We start from the raw sequence: 17243 nt of genomic DNA, 5'->3' as shown, positions 1-17243 counted from the left end.
AATAAAACAAAATGTGACTATTTACCCTCATGAATTGGGGCGGTTTTGTAAATTTGTATAAATTTTGAAACTGTAATATTTCTTTTGCTTACATATAAGCAGCAATTCTGCCTATATTTCCTGCCTACATATGGCCTATAATAAGGTTTCATGTAATTGTATAAAGTCATAAGTAAATCAACGCTCGGTCCGTGTCATAAATCTAATGAACGGCTGGCAAAAAAATATTTAGTTTAATGGCGCCCTCTCGAGGAATACGCTCGCAAGTAGGCCTACTGCAACAGGCTTGCATTTATCAGAACTACAACTCCCATCATGCAGTTTACCCGGCAGTACTTTCGCAATGTATTTGCTGTAGGTGTTCTTCAACTGTCTTTGGGTGTAGCAAGAATGACCAGTGGGCTGCGGCAATGGACGGTAAATCTGTGAAAGCGATACTGTTTGACCTGGACAACACGCTCATTGAAACCAGTCGGGCAGGTAGAGTGGCCATACAAAAGGTGATAAAGTCTGATATTCTTCATGTAGCATTTCAAGCTAGCTTCCATATTTGTAACGTAGGCTAGCTAGCTACGTGTTCAACGTACTCAGTTCAATGGGCGTGGCCTGGTGACTTGTCTACCAGACGACAACGTTAAATGTCGTTTAATTCACTTTTTTTTTTCTTTTTTTTTTCAATTCAAATTTTTATTTAAGAATAACGTTTAATTAACTTAATTCAGGTTGCTTTGTGACTACCACGTAAGCGGTAATTGAGCTAAAATGGCTGTGGTGATTGGTTACTGTCAACGGTGGTCTTTTCCAATTGGAGTCCCGTTCAACGGAGGTGGGCGGGGCCAAACTCCGCTAGTGTTAAGCTAACTGAACCCTCATGTTGTCCTCGGGTCAAATTGACCCGTTTTCCTATATCAGTGTTATTTTAACTACCCAATTGTAATTACCCAAAATAATCTGATTGATTTCACACAACGCTCTTTGGCAAGTACAGATCTCTACTTTCATTAATTTTGGGGTGTCTTATTCAGTTTTATAGCATTTGAAGTGGTTTTGAAATAGTATTGATTGAGTAAAAGTTGACATATTTATGGATAATCTGTGATTATCCATCAACATACATTCCTTTAATTTTAGTCTAAATAATGACCAATTTCTGCTTTTCTAACTCAAACATTAGGCATAATTTCCAATAAATGAGGTTTACTGACCATAAATACCAAAAATAACTGTCAAAATAAAGGTATTAAGTTAGTGCTAATGTCAAAAAAGTGACAAACATTGAAAAAAAGAAAAGTGTTGAAAAATGGGACAAAAATGTAAAAACAAAAGTGTTGATTTTCAATTTTGACGGGATGACAACACAAGGGTTAACAAGCTTTAAATTCAGCTGAAACATATTATTTAACCGGTGTCCATTTTTTATATGTTTTTATTATTGTGTGTAACTTTGTTTTCAGTGGTGTAAAGTAAATTATCTACATTTACTCTATTACAATTTTGAGACACATGTACTTCACTTATAGCCTTTTTACTACACACGCACTCACACACACATATACACACACACACAACACACACACACACACACACACACACACAAAGGTGTTTTCGCTTAACTTGATGGGCATTTTACACGGCAGCTCTTTTGAATTGTGAGAGCAGGAACAACACACCATTATTACAAAAAAAAAGTAAAACCGTACAGGGATTATTTATTTTACAATGTGCACATAAATATACAGCTTACAGTTACAGTTGACTAAAAATAACCTACTTAAATCATCTGGCAATGTTGTCCATAATGTTCCTCAAGAGATGAGAAGTCATTCAATTTTTCAATATTTTACAAAAAGTCATAGAATGTACTTAAGCCTAAACCAATGTTTTTAAGCCAGGGACCCCTTAAATGGACGAGAGAACGAGCAGGGCGCCCTTACTAGATATTATATAAAATTAAAGCGTAACTTTCGCCAAAATGCATCAAATATTGCTATTTTTAAAACACAAAGAAGGCTCGAAATTGAAAGGACTAATTGATAGAAGGTGGCAACAACATTCACTGAACAAATAAATAAATTAATAATAATAATAATAACTGACTTATATAGCGCCTTTCACAAACCCAAGGGCGCTTGACAATCGGGGGGAGGGGGGGGTTAAGAGATGAAGTTGAGAGGCCAGGAGAGATTAAATTCCATAAGCCTCAGTGAAGAGGTATGTTTTAAGATGGGTTTTAAAGGTTATAATAGAGGAGGCAGAGCGAATAGCAAGAGGAAGCTTGTTCCAGAGCGATGGTGCACTGACACAGAAGGCTCTGTCACCAAATGTCCTGAGCCTGGAATTAGGGACAGCAAGCAGGTCCTTGTCAGAGGACCACAGGGACCGTGACTGAATGTATGGGTGGAGCAGATCTGTTAGGTACTGAGGTGCAGGTCCATGGAGAGATTTGTATGTCAGTAGGAGAATTTTATATTTGATCCGGGACTTAATTGGCAGCCAGTGGAGCTTCTTCAGGATGGGAGTGATGTGAAGACCAAGTTTTGTGTGGGTGAGCAACCTAGCCGCAGAGTTCTGGACATACTGAAGTCTGTCAATAGACTTGCTAGGCAGACCAAACCCTGTACGATTTGCAATGAATACACTTCTCGATCGAATGACGGTACTTCAGCTTGGGGTCATCTCAAATCTTTCCTGTCCTCATGTAGTCTGTTGATCAGCATTGCATCATCTGCCCTCTCAGAATAAGATAACAGCTGCTGATAACCTTTGAGAGTTGTTGCATCTCAGTCCCAGGACCACCTCAGATGAAGCATATTTTCACTTATTCTTGTGGTTTCTCGCTGAATTAGATACACGTGGTTTCAATTTGAAAGGGTTATCTGTTGTATTTGAATCTTCTAGACCAGTGAACTTTTGAAGAGCACACTGGCCCTCGACGACAAAACCATCAGCAGCATTTGTGACGAGTTCCAGCTGAAGCTTTTCCACGAGCGCTTTGACCCGTCAGCCGGCAGATCCATCGATGAGGTCCGGGTGGGTCACTGGGAGGAGAGCATACAGGTAGAGCTGCAACAATTACACATTTTGCCATACAACTAATCTCAGAAATAATTGTGATTTAATAATATAATTGTCTCTTTCAGTCAAAAAAAAAAAAAAAAAAATCTTTATGTATTACTTTTTCAAAGAAATTCAAGTTTTGAAAGAATCCCAGCATCTTTTGGTTATGTCCAGGTTATGTGACCCAGATAATAATAATAACACAGGTACACAGCCTACTAACTATACACTATACCACTATATATAGCCTACTTTTTTCTCTGCACTACCTACACTTTATATCTTCGACTTTGTATTTTTGATTTTTGATATTTAATATTGCTATCTTATATTCTCATATTTTTTGTGTCAACGCTGTAAAGGGATTGCTTTAATCTAGTTGCACAAGTACCGTGTACTTGTGTATAATGACAATAAAGGCCTTCTATTCTATACCATGCCTTTATATCACATAAAACCTTTTTTTTTTTTTTTTTAAATGAACATAAAATTGACAATTATTGTGTGGCCGGGTTAGCTCAGTTGGAGGAGTGGGTGCACGTATGTGTAGAGTAGTGCTTCTCACATCTTTTTTTTTTTCAATACTGTACCCCCTGTGAAATATTCTCTGTGCCAAGGACCCACTGACCAGCGCAAAAAAAAGCCTCTATAAAGAGGTCCATTACAGCGCAGCACCACCCGTCTGATTGACTAAACAACAACTTTGTAACTGAAAAGCATTTAAATGCCTCTTCAAATGTTTAAAATCCATTACGAAATTATTTACTATTATAGTTTAATTTTTCAGTGAATTATGCATGACTGATATTTTTAAATTAACATATTAAAAAAAAAATCTCACATACCCCTTGCAGTGCTCCTTAGCGTACCCCCATTTGAGAAACACTGGCGTAGAGGTCCAGGGTTCGAGTCTGACCTGTGATGACTTCCTGCATGTCTCCCTTTCCCCTTTCTGTCAATTAAAGGCAGAAATGACCCCCCCCCCCCAAAAAAAAAGAAAATCTACAATTATCAACAGTAATACCCCTTAAGAGTTAGAAATGAATTGCAGTTAAACAAAGAAACCTTTATTACATAAAAAAATTGTGATGATACAATTATGTAATAATTGTTACAGGCCCACGTCCAAGAAGCTGGGGGCAGTTGTTCCACACACTCATTGGCCGCTAAGTGTTACTACCTGTGGAAAAAGAGTCGCCTGGAGGTTCTCAGTCTGTCCCCTGAGATCTGCAGTCTCCTGAAACAACTGCGCAGCAGATACAAGCTGCTGCTGCTGACCAATGGGGAAGCTCGAACTCAGAGGGAGAAAGTGGAGGCAGTCGCGTGCGAGGAGTTCTTCGATGCCATCGTGATCGGGGGCGAACACCCCGAGCAAAAACCCTACGCCTCCATCTTCACTTTGTGTTTCAACATGCTGGAGGTGGAGGCCCAGGACTGTATTATGGTGGGAGACTCTCTGGACACGGATATTCAGGGGGGCTTTAACGCTAGAGTACGGGCTACCGTTTGGATCAGCAGTGAAGGAGGCCCTGTGCCCGATGGTTCAGTGAAACCAGTCTACACTATCCCTACTGTGTTGGACCTGCCAGATATTCTACAACTACTGGAACAATAAGGTCAACTGGTGATTGAAACCGTGTGTAATACAAGTGAATAAATTGCCTCCATAGTTTTAAAACATTCCTCGTCATTCAATACCTAAGAAGTAAATCTCATTAGCGTCAGTGAGCAAATAAGCATGCTTCTACCAAGATCTAATGCTGGAAAAACTCTACATGAAGTGGGCTCACGTAGTAAGTGCCGTAATATCATTTCTTTTTGTTAAAATGGATTTCAAAAAAAGTATGTATCAAAGTTACGTTATTGGTATCAAACCTTTTTGAATGATACCCAGCCTTAATGATTCATTTTTACAAAATTCAGCAAGGGTGCTTTTTGACATGTTTTATGTGTTCTGCTAGTGATCTTACACGCTAACATAATGTCATTGTAGTACTACATGGAGTCCGTAGTGCAGCGAAAGTGTGGGCACTCAGGTAAGAATTTACTCACACACTACTGCACTTAAGTATCTCAAAACTGTACTTACTGTATTTTTATTTTCTGCTTCTTTAGTTGTATCCTACATTTCAGAGCGAAGCACTCTACCATTTACTCCACTACATCTCTGAAAGCTACTATACAGATTATGGATGTACAGTACATTGAAAGAAACACGATACTGATCAAATAGATTGTTAAAGATTCAAAAAGTTTGTAGTTCAAACTAGCTCAACGATGACCCAGCATTTTTTTACTTGGATATCATTTTAAAGCAGGACTTCCTTGCAGAATCCACATGGAGTGTGAGTTGGTACTTTTACTTAAGTAAAGGATCTGAATTCTTGGTAGAATGGTACAGCATCATTTTTATTCAACACTGACTGTACAAAAGGACCTTTGGGTTATTTTTTTACACACCTTTAACATACAGTATGTCAACACATTCATTCCATCATATGCTGCATTTGTCATTGCCTCACAATCTTGACCAATAAAACACTTTTGAAAAAGGAGATTAATGTCTCAGGCTCCTGGCTATTCTTACACACAGTTTACTTACAGTTTGTTTTGAATCTTTATTTAGCATGGTTAGTTGTAGCAGCTTCATAAGGTATAAAGACCAATTTTAATCAAACAGCAGTTTCATAAAACTTTGATTTGTGGAGTTTAAGACATGCATCTTCACTGGTTGTCTAGCAAAATTCACTTAACGTCTAATTTGACCTTAATGTTCATTGCTGCGAGCTCGGCTACAAAGTAGCGGAACACATAAGGGACAGACACTGAGTCTATAGAGTCGCTTTTACCACACAGAGTGCAGACAGTCTTGCGGTGGCGCATGGCCGACCAGTAGGGTGGTGGTTTCTCTAACAGAGGGGAGAGCAGGCTGCCACAGTCGACGCACACCTGAGCCACGGATCGGTCCGAGCAGTTAAAGAGGCGATCGTGAAGCAGGAATGACGAGCCGTGGGCCAGCAGGGCGTCTCGCTCCATCTCCCCAAAACGGATGCCTCCCTGGATGTTCCTGCCCCCCACGGGCTGGTTGGTCACCTTGTCCCGCGCTCCCGTGGTCCTCACCTGGAACTTGTCTGACACCATGTGACGCAGCCGCTGGTAGTAGACCACTCCGATAAAAATGTCGGCCTCCAGCTCCAGGCCGCTCACTCCACTGTAGAGCCGCTCCGTGCCGTAGAAGTTGTATCCGCCTGCCCGGAGCATTTCGCCAAAGTACTCGAGCGCCGAGCTCTCCTCGGAGAAGGTGAAGGGCGTGGCGTCGTGGCTCAGGCCGTGCAGGGCGCCTGACTTGCCGGCCATGCTCTCGATCAGCATCCCGATGGTCATGCGGGAGGGGAAGCCGTGCGGGTTGAACAGGATGTCGGGGGCCATGCCGCTCTCTGTGAAGGGCATGTCCTCGGCCGGCCACAAGCGGCTCAGGATTCCCTTCTGACCGTGGCGACTGGCAAACTTGTCCCCGATGGTGGGGTTACGTGGCACTCTCATGGTGATGCAGACACGTTTGAAACGGCCCGAGCCAGTGTCGTTGCTGCAGATCTTTATGTTGTCCACAACGCAGGCCTCTTGACTCCTGGAGAAAAAAACAAAACACATTCACATTGGGGTTTGTAAATTGTAGTGCAAACGGTCGTTTTGTTCTCAGTAGCCATAGACTTCTTTAGACAATTAGTCATCTTCTTATCCTTTTTAATGCTGAATTACTTCTATCAAAGAAACTTATCAGCACATCTGTGGTAAAGAACAAGATTGAAAGTGGTACTTTTGCATGACTGGAGAAAATAATTTTTTACAGATCTGTCGATTTAAATCAATTAGTCAACAAAATCCTGTGGGTGTTAAGAGACTAAGGATTTCTTTAGTCGAGGACAGAACTAGTAATTTGATATTGTTTAGCTGCAAAATTAAATACACTAAAGAATGTAAGCAGTGTTGGTATTAAAGAACTTGTTTTTCTGATGAAATTACTTGTAGAAGTTGACGAAAGTCTGATCGGTGTTGAGGTTGATGTAGCTGTAGAAGGGGTCTCCGTACTGAAGTGTTGAGCCAATGAATGGCAGTCCATCGGCATCCAGTTTGTTGTTTACTTTGGGGTCACCTGGCTTGGTCCCAAACACCACGCTGTCTTCTCCCCGCACCTTTTCTGCCAAGTCCACCAGCTCTGTCTTGTAGATACTTCCGTGGGCAAAGCCTCTCTCCCATGACGACTTGTTCACAATCTAATATGATCAAATTGTTTCACAATGATATTTTGCTCCACTTTTCTACCGGGGAAAAAAAAAACACTGACCGTTGTGTTTTCCTCACCATGGCATCTTCCATGTCGTAGCCTGTGTAGGATATGACGGCAACGATGGCGTTTGTTCCGCTGGGGTAGTTGTCCAGGTTGTAGTGGTCGTACATGTAGGGCCGGACCAGTGGGCTCTGTGGGGTCTGCAGCCGGTACAGCTTGTTATCGGAGCGATCCATGAAGGAGTGCAAGGGGAAGCCCATCGTCTGCTTACCTGAAAAGAGAAGGGGATTCATCTCTGATGGTCTCAATGCGTCATGACTATGCAAGGCTAATGCGAACAGCAGCTCAAAATGGTAATGAAAAGATTGACGTATTTAAATTGTATCGGCCTGTACACCTGTGTAGGAGCACGGGGGCCCCCCCAAAAGGTGCTGACACACCAGGGAGGTGGTTGGCCGTCGGTCAAAGTTAGGCATGATGAGCGCATGATTGGTGGAGGGGGTGCCCATATGTGGAGGTTTGCTCCTCGACGCGGCGGGCCTGGGTTTGGCTCCAACATGCTGCCCTTTGCTCCATGTCAACCCCCCCCCCCCCCCCCCCCCTTTCATTTCTTCAGCTGTCCTGTCAAAGGCTTAAAAATGCCCCAAAAATCTAAAGTAATCAAAAATAGGCACGACAATTACCACCCATCGCCCTAGTTTTTGCGGTTTTACAGGGAATAAAGCGGAGGCTCTGTGCTGCCACTGGCTGATTCAAAGCAAATTTTCAGATTTAGAAAGCCTGCGCCACTAGTTTGTCTTCTGCCTAGTGTGTCAGCACCTTAACAGTCGTCTTGAGACTTACCCATCTGACACTGGTACATGTTCCTAGGACTCTGGTTGTGGTCCGAGTAGGGAATAAAGTTAGCCACCACGCTCAGCATACTGTGAGGGAAGAGCTCCTGGTGTGTGGTCACTCCTGGATCAATCTCATCCTCCATGATACCTACATTGATGTAAAGCTAGAGCAACAGAGAAAAAGAGTATTAAACAGGTTTCAGCAACTGATATGCAAAACAAATTAACATTCACAGTTGTGCTTCAGGTATCTTGCTAATATAAAGACCAAATCAAAATATACAGTATATGTATATATATATATTTTATTTTTTAAATCATAGTGTACACCTACTTGTTCAAAGGTGCCGATCAACTCCTGCTTGCCAAGAGCTAAGTTGTGTACGGGCCGCACCATGCGGCAGGGGGTTGTAAAGAGGAACAGGCCTGGGTACAGACTGGCCTTGCCTGTTTTTGGAACCAGAACGATCTCAGTCCAGGGAGGGATCTTCTTCTCTTTTAGCACCTGAAGGTATTTGTTTTAAATATCAGTTTTCCTGCATACACAGTGTGGGTGGTACAGACAGTTGACACCATGGCTGGGACGATATGCTTTTGTCCCAATTCGATTCTTCCGTGATACATGGCTGCCGATTCGATTTGTATTGCCATTTTCACTCACTGGCATTCTAGAAGTATTGTGATTCTTTAGTGTTGCTTATTGCGACTTTCTTTTACTTCTTTGACAAAAACAAAAGATGAATAATACTCTTCTAGAGAAAATATATCATGAGACATTTCTAAAAACTAATTCTAGTCTACTAATTTCTAAGAAGAATGCACATCACGTCAGTCTGACATTTTTCATTTGTAAAGAAGTACATAACATGGATTTTCTGCTTTGATGTAGTCACCGTCTGCAGTAAAAATGATCTAATAGACTGAGCACACGCTGAGGAAGGGGGCTGCCTGAAACTTACGTTGTGTGGCAATAAATGATCAAATTCAAGTTTCCTTTATGTTGATTTGCCAAGTTCAGACAGACCTGCCCCCAATGCTAAAAAACTCCTAAAGGAAACACTGAAATTAGAGTGCAGTCCTAGTAGCTTTATTTATGATTATTCATTTTTAGGATCCAGCCTTCAAAGCTTTCTAAATGTAAGTAAGTTGAGCGTCCAACAATCACAACATCCAATTGTTTTTCCCACCCCTAGTGGACACTGTATATATTTTACAATTGACGTACCTTAAACCTGCGCAGTGAGTCGACCAGAATCGGAGCTAATTCCGTCTCCACCCAGCCTAACACAGCGCCGTCCAGGACCACGGGGAAGCAGTCGGAAAAGGCTTTGCCTGGAGATCCATCCACTGGAGTAACACCTTAAGAGAACAAATTTTGTACTATTGCGACTCCGCCCACTGACATGTACTTTAAAATGTGTCTGACAGAATCATCAATAACTTCATCCAAAAATGCATTTGTGCCTCATGACATTTAAGGGGTGTGGGTTGCACTTTTTATCACGATACAATATTATATTGATTCTTTGGACAACGAATCAATATTTGCCGATATCACAAAGTCTGCCACGGTACGATTTCAATTCGACCCAATTCAGTTGCCTGCGACCAATACGAGACAATACATCAGCCCATTTAATACAGTTACATTTATATTTATTTACAAAAAGGAACTAAAATATGATTTGACAATTTAATTAATAAACTCTTAAATACTTAAATTATCAAAAAACTACTCTTTAATAAAAAGAATAAATACAAAGTGGGAATTTCAAAATAAAGGCGCAGCCTAAAGATGACGGTATACATTGATATTTTATATTGGATCGTTGGATTGAATTGATAGAACGATCCAGATCGATGTATCGCTACACCCCTATGGCTTAATGTAGCCGGATTTTTGACTCACCAAGGGAACAGAGCAGGGCGGGCAGGGACGTGGTGGGCAAGCTTGGGGCCACAATCTCACAGATGGCCGTCATGTGGTTCATGAGTCCACAGGGCTCTCCGTCCGGAGTGTGGACAGGACACAGGAAGCCCCAGGACTCGGGCAGCAGCTTACGGACAGAGGTGGTCCTCATCTTGGCAAAGGCAGCGCCTCTGTGCACACAGCGGAAGTGGGACAGGTAGCGGATGAAGTTGAGCTTGTCAGCTACCACACACAGGCCTGTGTTCTGCAGCATGCCGAGACCTGTGCCCAGACAGCGGGAAACGGTGTTCATTTAATAGATTGACCACATTTGTATTTGGGCTGCACGATATGAGTTAAGTATGCAATAGCGTTGATGAATATTGCTACAACAATATTACACGCAATAAATAAACTGATTTTAAAGCGTACTCAGTTCTGCATTTCTGCTGCTTTAAGTATTCTGCTAAACTAGAACAAATTGCTTGTTGAATTTAAAACAAATTACTGAAATCCTTGCCAACATTTTTTTATTGAATACATTAAACATTGAATTGAATTTACAAAGGCACCCCTAAAAGAAGTGACAACTATATTTAAAAGTGCAGTTTTCTTCTGATATTTTCTTTTAGTGTCTTTTACGATATGTCGCAGCCTTTCATGATGTCTTTATTGCGATATCGGGATGCAGCCCTAATATCTATGCCCCAACACGAACTCAGGCTACATCTACACTGTCCTTTTAAGACTAAATTAATCTCCGTCCACACAAGAGTTTTAACTCCAGTAGCAGAACTAATCTTTGTCTATATTAACACATCTAACACATACACAGTACATATATCACATATCACATAACAAACACGCACACACACACGCGCACGCAGGTGTAAACAGGAAGCAGATGTCTGACTAAATCATGGCTGTATAAAATACTTTGGAGAAAGAACAACAATGGGAAAAATGCAGAGCAGGGATTTATTATCTAAGACTGACTGATGTGTGTTGTTGTTTCCAAACGTCTCCGCTTCTGCCCATCCAGATTAAAAAGCAACCCCAGTGTTTCCAAACCAAAACGGGGGGCGGCATTGTTTCCAAATGTTAGGGCTGTATCGAATACCATTTTGTGAGCTTCAAAGCTTCGGGGCTTTTAAACAGTGAATATTAGAAGCTTTGGCAGTGGCAGCATGGGAAGCCAACATTTCCCATTGCACTTGTTGGGAGCTTTGAAGAAAAAAAAAGGAAAAGGCAACCAAGCTTGAGATACGGGACTATCATGCCATGATACAGACAGACGAGTCTGACCTTTGGTTACACGATTGTCCACAGTAGGTTGACATTGGGTTGCTTTTCTCCAAAAGTTAATTCAGACAAAAAACTAACAGAAAGACCAGCGTCTGTCTGATAAGTGACTACAGACGCAGTGTTTGTGAATGAAAGCATAGCCAGCCTCACTAGAGCAAATAGCATTCTGAACGGCCGTACATCTTTACCTTTATCCAGTTGCCTGAAAACGAGACCAGGCTGCTACGTAATAACCATACTCTACTCACATCAGCCTGCTCGCATGTAACTCAACATTTCTCCGAGCTTGGCTGAGATGGACGACATAGCGCTGCCTAAATAAGCCAGCAGCTAGCGGACATTTAGCGTGCAGCTTAATCCAGACAAAACACCTCAGGGAATTTGAGCCTGCTTGCACATTTAAAAAAAAAAAAAAAAAAAAAGAATATTCAAATCCCAAAATTGAAAGGCGAATGCTTACCCACTGAACGAATATTTGGATCGTATATATTTATTCAGAACGAATATTTGGATCTCCCTTTTATGGGCTCGGAAACGCTGCAGTAGTGCGGACGTGGGGCGTAAATTTAGCAAACGATATTCTTTTTAAACCAAAAGGTAGCAGTGTGGATGTAGCCTCATGCTAAACTCATCTGGCCGTACCTGTCTTGGAGGTGAGGTTCCCTGTTGCCAGCAGATATTCAAAGGGTTTGGTCAGGTCAGTGCCCATGTTGAATATCTTCATCACGTTTTCAGCGCTCAGTCTTCCAGTCAGTCTGCTGCCTCGCTTGTCAAAGGACAGCTTTACAGACAGCAACCAGGCAGCCATTCTCTCCTGTTGGGAATATTTCAGGGGTTAAATCCATAACTCAAAATTTAAAAGAAAAAAAATAACATGTAACACCCCAAAGAGGGCCGTTTGTGCCGCTACTCGTGGGTTGCTGTATTTTGATGTAATAAGATTTCAGTATGAAATACCCATTTAATTAAAGGCTTTTACATTTTCTTGCAACAAGAATGCCTTGTTTCCTTCGGTGTTATGCAACCGCCAGGGGCCAATAAAAGGACAGTGCTCGTTCAAATCCCTGGATGAACTTACCTTCATGAACATGAGATAGAGCTGACCGGGAGTGAGCACCTCTTGGCACATGATGCTGTCGGGGTTCTCCTCCATGCACTCCTGCTTGGCAAACGTGAAGAGCTTCCGGGTCATCAGACACAGGAGGTAGAACTTCTCCACACCGGACTTCAGGTGGATACAGATGCACTCGCTGGCCAAAACACAACACAACTCACTTTACTAAAGCGTAACCAAAAAACCCATAACCTTGTTGTTTCTGTTAGGCTGTGGGGGAAAATAAAATAAATATTGTCCAGTTCAAGATTACGCATCTCTTCTATTGGACTCCCTCCAGTGTGTTTAGAATTGCTCTAAAAGACACAGCTAATTGTTGGAAATGTAAGACAGAGGACGGGCAATTACTTCATGTCCTATGGTCCTGTGACAAGGTCCAGGAACTTTGGAGCGGTTATGGTACAAGATTAACACAAGATTATGTTCTGGGAGATGGGTCAATTCTAAGAGGAATGGATAAGCACATAAGGAGCTGGGTCCAGACTAGTTTAATGAGAGCCAGACAGATTATTTTCAGAGGATGGAGGAAGGAAGGGGTGCCATCAATCCAGGAGTGGGCTTGGGGGTGGGTATCAGTATTTTATTTGCCTGATAACCGATAAAGTTAATGAATTAAAAAGTGTGCTACTTTGGCTCCGCTACAGCTGTGTGTGTGTCCCTCTGCTTTGGTTTCACTCACCACTGACTCTGACTTAATGTCCCGCCCACTACACTATCTGACCATCTGTTATTGTGTAGTATGTTGAAAGCTTCTCATTTCTTAAATAATTGCTTCAAGAATAAAAAAATAAAAAAAAGTTTTGTGTTGGAGTTTGTAACATTCCAAAGTCACTTCAATTTTGAGATTTTTTTTTCATTGTAAATGCGTAACGTTTACAAATATCGGTACTCAGTTTCATTAACTACTAATAATGGGTAACAGCCTTGACCCCTAGTCTGGAGGGCTCTAAGAAGCTTTGTGCTGGGAATAGACTAGAATAGAATATTTTGTTATTTTTTTTAATAATCTTGAACATTGTAGTTACTGTCATCTTCTCTTGTTCTGTCTGGGTGGGCGGTATGATGGAGGGGGATATGTTCATGTTGCAAATTGTATGTTTTGTGTGTCCTGTTTTGATAAAAATAGAAATGGTTAATAATTAAATAAAAATAAAAAATAAGTCTGTCAGAAAAACTTACTCCAGCAGGTAGTTGGCGCACTGCTCGTTTGTGTACCACTCGGGAAGGCTCATCTTGACCCTGAAGCGCTCTCCCAGGTAGTTGAGCACCTTGGCGCGGGTGGTGCAGCCCTCCTCCATGACGACGCGCAGCATCTCCGACGCACAGCTCTTATAGAAGGAGTTGTCCTCGCGGCCCTTGATCAGCTCCTGATAGATCTGGAAGTCTGTGAAGTCCACCAGCGCCTGGACGAGTGTGCAGAGAAAAATCAGCTGGATTAACAGAGAGATCTATCTAGATCTCCATCTATACACACGTGTTTCACTATTGTAACCCCCTTTGAATTGTAGTATACCCCGACCAGCGCAAAACATGAAAACAAAAGTCTGTAGGGAGGTACACTACAGCGCTGGTAGTGATAGATGTACTACATTTAACCCTTGTTTTACCATCCCGAGTCAAAATTTAAAAAAGTAAAAACAAACACTTTTTTAAAAAACATTTAGCCCAACCCCCGACTACCACCTGTATATACACCACTTACAACAACTTATTACCACTAGTTTTACAGTTGTTTTCTTCTTTGAATTCATGGTCAATACACCTCATTTATATGAAATTATACCAAATAACAAAGTAAAAAAAAAAGAAATTGCGCATTATTTTTGATTAATAGTTAAGATCAGAGGGAAACTTTTGGTCAAAGTTTAATTAGGATGCGGTTTTTCAACCATTTTTTTCAAATTATATTAAATTGAATAAAACAATGTGATCCGATTCTTCATTTTAATTGCTTAGAACGTTGTATGAAACCATCCGTGTTCATTTGGGGCAATTTAGTCCAAAGAAACCCAAATTTCTAATATAGAAAAAGAGGGCAAATTTGACCCAAGGACAATAGGACGGTTAAATGCTGCATTTCAAATGGTTAGAATCCATCGATAAATTAATTCAATATTACAGTATAATTATTTTAGGAATTATGCAGGACATATTTTATATTACCATTTTGAAAAAATGTCATGTAATCCCTGCAGTACTCTAAAGTACTAAAAGGGTACCCATACCCCCATTTACGAAACACTGTTTTAAGGTATTGGTATGTTGATATTCAACATCTTTTCTTCACTTAATAATGAATGCTGCAGGCTTCTTAATTTCTAAAATACATCAACCCTTGTTATTACCTTAAGTGCAAAGCCTAGTGGGAGGAAGAAGAGCTCTTTCTGGTAGATAAAGTTCAGCATTACGGTCCCGTTTTCCAGATAATGCAGGTTCATGTTGACGGCTGTGTGTTCTTCCTTCACGCAACGCATGGAAATACCTGTGAGAGGGTATTTCTGATGACATCCATAATGATACGCAATATACACAGCTGGAATTATTGAGCCTGGGCTATTATTACACTGCTGCTTTTACTGTGCTTCTGCATGTTATATTTACCAAACTGAGTGTATCCCTGGCCCCTGCTCTTCCATTTCGGTCTTGACATGGCAATAGGATAGTTCCTCCTTGGCATTATCAGCATACGGATAACCTTCTCATTTCCATTCACAATGAAATAACCTCCCATTTCCTGTTCATGTTAAAGACAGAGTTTGTAAGTCATTCATAAAATTATGTTCGTATGCAATGCATTTCTGTTCATCTTGCAAATGTTTTAAAATGTGTGCCGTACCTCTGCTTCTTCGTGGTGTTTAACGAGCTCTTTGGGGGACATGCCGTGCAGGTTACACATCTTGGACTTCACCATGATGGGCAACTGACCCATGGACTGTTTGATGATGCCTTTGGGAACGCCGTTGACTGACCAGCTGACGTCCGCCTGCAGTGATACAAAACACAAGCAGTTCAAGAACTGACCAGAGTATTTTCATACCCCTCACATGCAGTTTAGATCTTTAGGATTACGAGGTATGTGATGAGTTGTATGTTTTGGGGGAAAAGAAAATTGCATGTATGGTCTTTAAAAATGTCTCATGATAAATTGTCTCTAGAAGTGTATTATTCAACTTTTGTTTTTGTTAAAGAAGGAAAAACAAATTGCAATACTCTATACTACAGAATCACAACACTTCTAGAAAAGCAATACATGAAAATTTAAATCAAATCGGCACCCATGGATCGTGAACAAATCTAATTGTGACAAAAGCATATTGTCCCAGCCCTAATAATTACATCTCAAACTTACCACCAGCTTTCCTTTGTATGTACATTTTCGGCCCCTGCACTCTGCTGGAAACACCTTCAATTCCCTGCAGATGCTCCCTTTGGCGACCACTGGGTTGTAGAGCGTGGCCTCAACAAACGCAAGGCTGATCTTGTCCTCTTTGAATGTGAACTCCAAAGGAGGGATGGACTGAAAAAGATACGTCACGCCACAAAAACATTTAAAACGTTGCAGGAAATATATTGACAGGAGGTTACACCGAGCAACAAACTGAGTGTGACAGCCAAATGTACACAGGAGCGCTGAAACGGACAATACAAGTTGTGAAAGTTTAACCCTTGTGTTGTCCTTCTGGGTCAAAAAACTGACAAATTTGACATTTTTGTCCCTTTTTTTTGAAGTTTTCATTAACACCCCCGTGCTACCACTAGTTATAGATAGATAGATATTTATTGATCACAAAAAAAATGGAAAATTATTTTACAGTACTTTTTGGAATTCTGGGTCAATAACCCTCATTTTTATAGAATTATACCTAATATTTGAGTTAAAAAATGAAGAAATTATGAATTATTAGCTACCTGGCTAACTTCCATTGAGTATTGATGCTAGCAACCTGGGAAAACCAAACTACAGCTCACTCGTTTTCATAAGTCGACTGAAGTGTCAAACAGATAAAGAAAACGTCGTGTGTCCCAAATTGTTATCATATATAAGCTTCTCAAACACAACTGACAAAAACACATAATTTGAGAACTGCTAGAAGCAAATGTTTGCAAGCAAAAACGAATCATGTAACTTTAAGTTATGCTAACCGTTAAAAGCTAACATCGTTTGACTTAACATTAGCAGGGTGTCGTTTCAATTGACGTTACCTTTAAAGACAAGCCCTTGAAGTTTGATAAACAAGTTTTCAGCTTCATTCATTCATTGCTTAACTGACACGTTTTCTAATTGTATCTTAAGTGTATCTACGTTGTCATGTGGTTATAACTTTCTCTAAAGAAAGCTGAACGGACCTGCACAACGCGGCTGAGTCCGTCAGTGACAGCCTGGTCAAACGACTCGATGTGAGCTTTGGTTAAATCCTGAACAGCGGCATGCTGAGACTCCTTCAGGACGCCGAATCCTCCCTCTGTCAGATTCTTTAGACTCGGACCTTTGGGCAAATTGTTCCACTTTGTTGAAGAGTTCATGCTTGCACTCCTAAGGCTTGTTTACCACACGTGCAGGCATGTACATGGTGACACAGGAAGTGCATCCCACTGGAACCGGAAAACCTTCTCTTCTTCGGTGCTATTTTTCGTCGCAGATTGCATATTGTTGGTCTATTGCCATCTTGTGGCGTAAATGGTCTCCTGTTTCATCTCTGCCGCACGTATTATGCAGAGTCATGGATTTTGCAT

General features: G+C 41.1%; 2 protein-coding genes across 2 annotated transcripts; one reads left to right on the top strand and one right to left on the bottom strand.

Moving 5' to 3' along the window:
• Positions 1 to 326: 326 nt before the first annotated feature.
• Positions 327 to 5618, top strand: nanp (N-acetylneuraminic acid phosphatase). Its single transcript, XM_032541480.1, has 3 exons — positions 327 to 500; positions 2899 to 3057; positions 4175 to 5618. The coding sequence occupies exons 1-3, from the start codon at positions 411 to 413 to the stop codon at positions 4670 to 4672; spliced, it is 747 nt and encodes a 248-aa protein (XP_032397371.1). The 5' UTR covers positions 327 to 410; the 3' UTR covers positions 4673 to 5618.
• Positions 5619 to 5670: 52 nt separating this feature from the next.
• polr1b (RNA polymerase I subunit B) lies at positions 5671 to 17033 on the bottom strand. The gene is made up of 15 exons (XM_032541479.1): positions 16857 to 17033; positions 15859 to 16026; positions 15346 to 15492; positions 15111 to 15243; positions 14855 to 14991; positions 13689 to 13912; positions 12474 to 12645; positions 12038 to 12209; positions 10091 to 10372; positions 9407 to 9540; positions 8516 to 8686; positions 8189 to 8345; positions 7420 to 7616; positions 7081 to 7331; positions 5671 to 6685 (listed from the first exon to the last, which is right to left on the bottom strand). The coding sequence occupies exons 1-15, from the start codon at positions 17031 to 17033 to the stop codon at positions 5803 to 5805; spliced, it is 3405 nt and encodes a 1134-aa protein (XP_032397370.1). The 3' UTR covers positions 5671 to 5802.
• Between the last annotated feature and the right edge of the window lie 210 nt (positions 17034 to 17243).

This window comes from Etheostoma spectabile, chromosome 17, assembly GCF_008692095.1.
Source record: "Etheostoma spectabile isolate EspeVRDwgs_2016 chromosome 17, UIUC_Espe_1.0, whole genome shotgun sequence".
NCBI lineage: Eukaryota > Metazoa > Chordata > Actinopteri > Perciformes > Percidae > Etheostoma > Etheostoma spectabile.
This window is presented reverse-complemented; position numbering and strand designations above follow the sequence as displayed.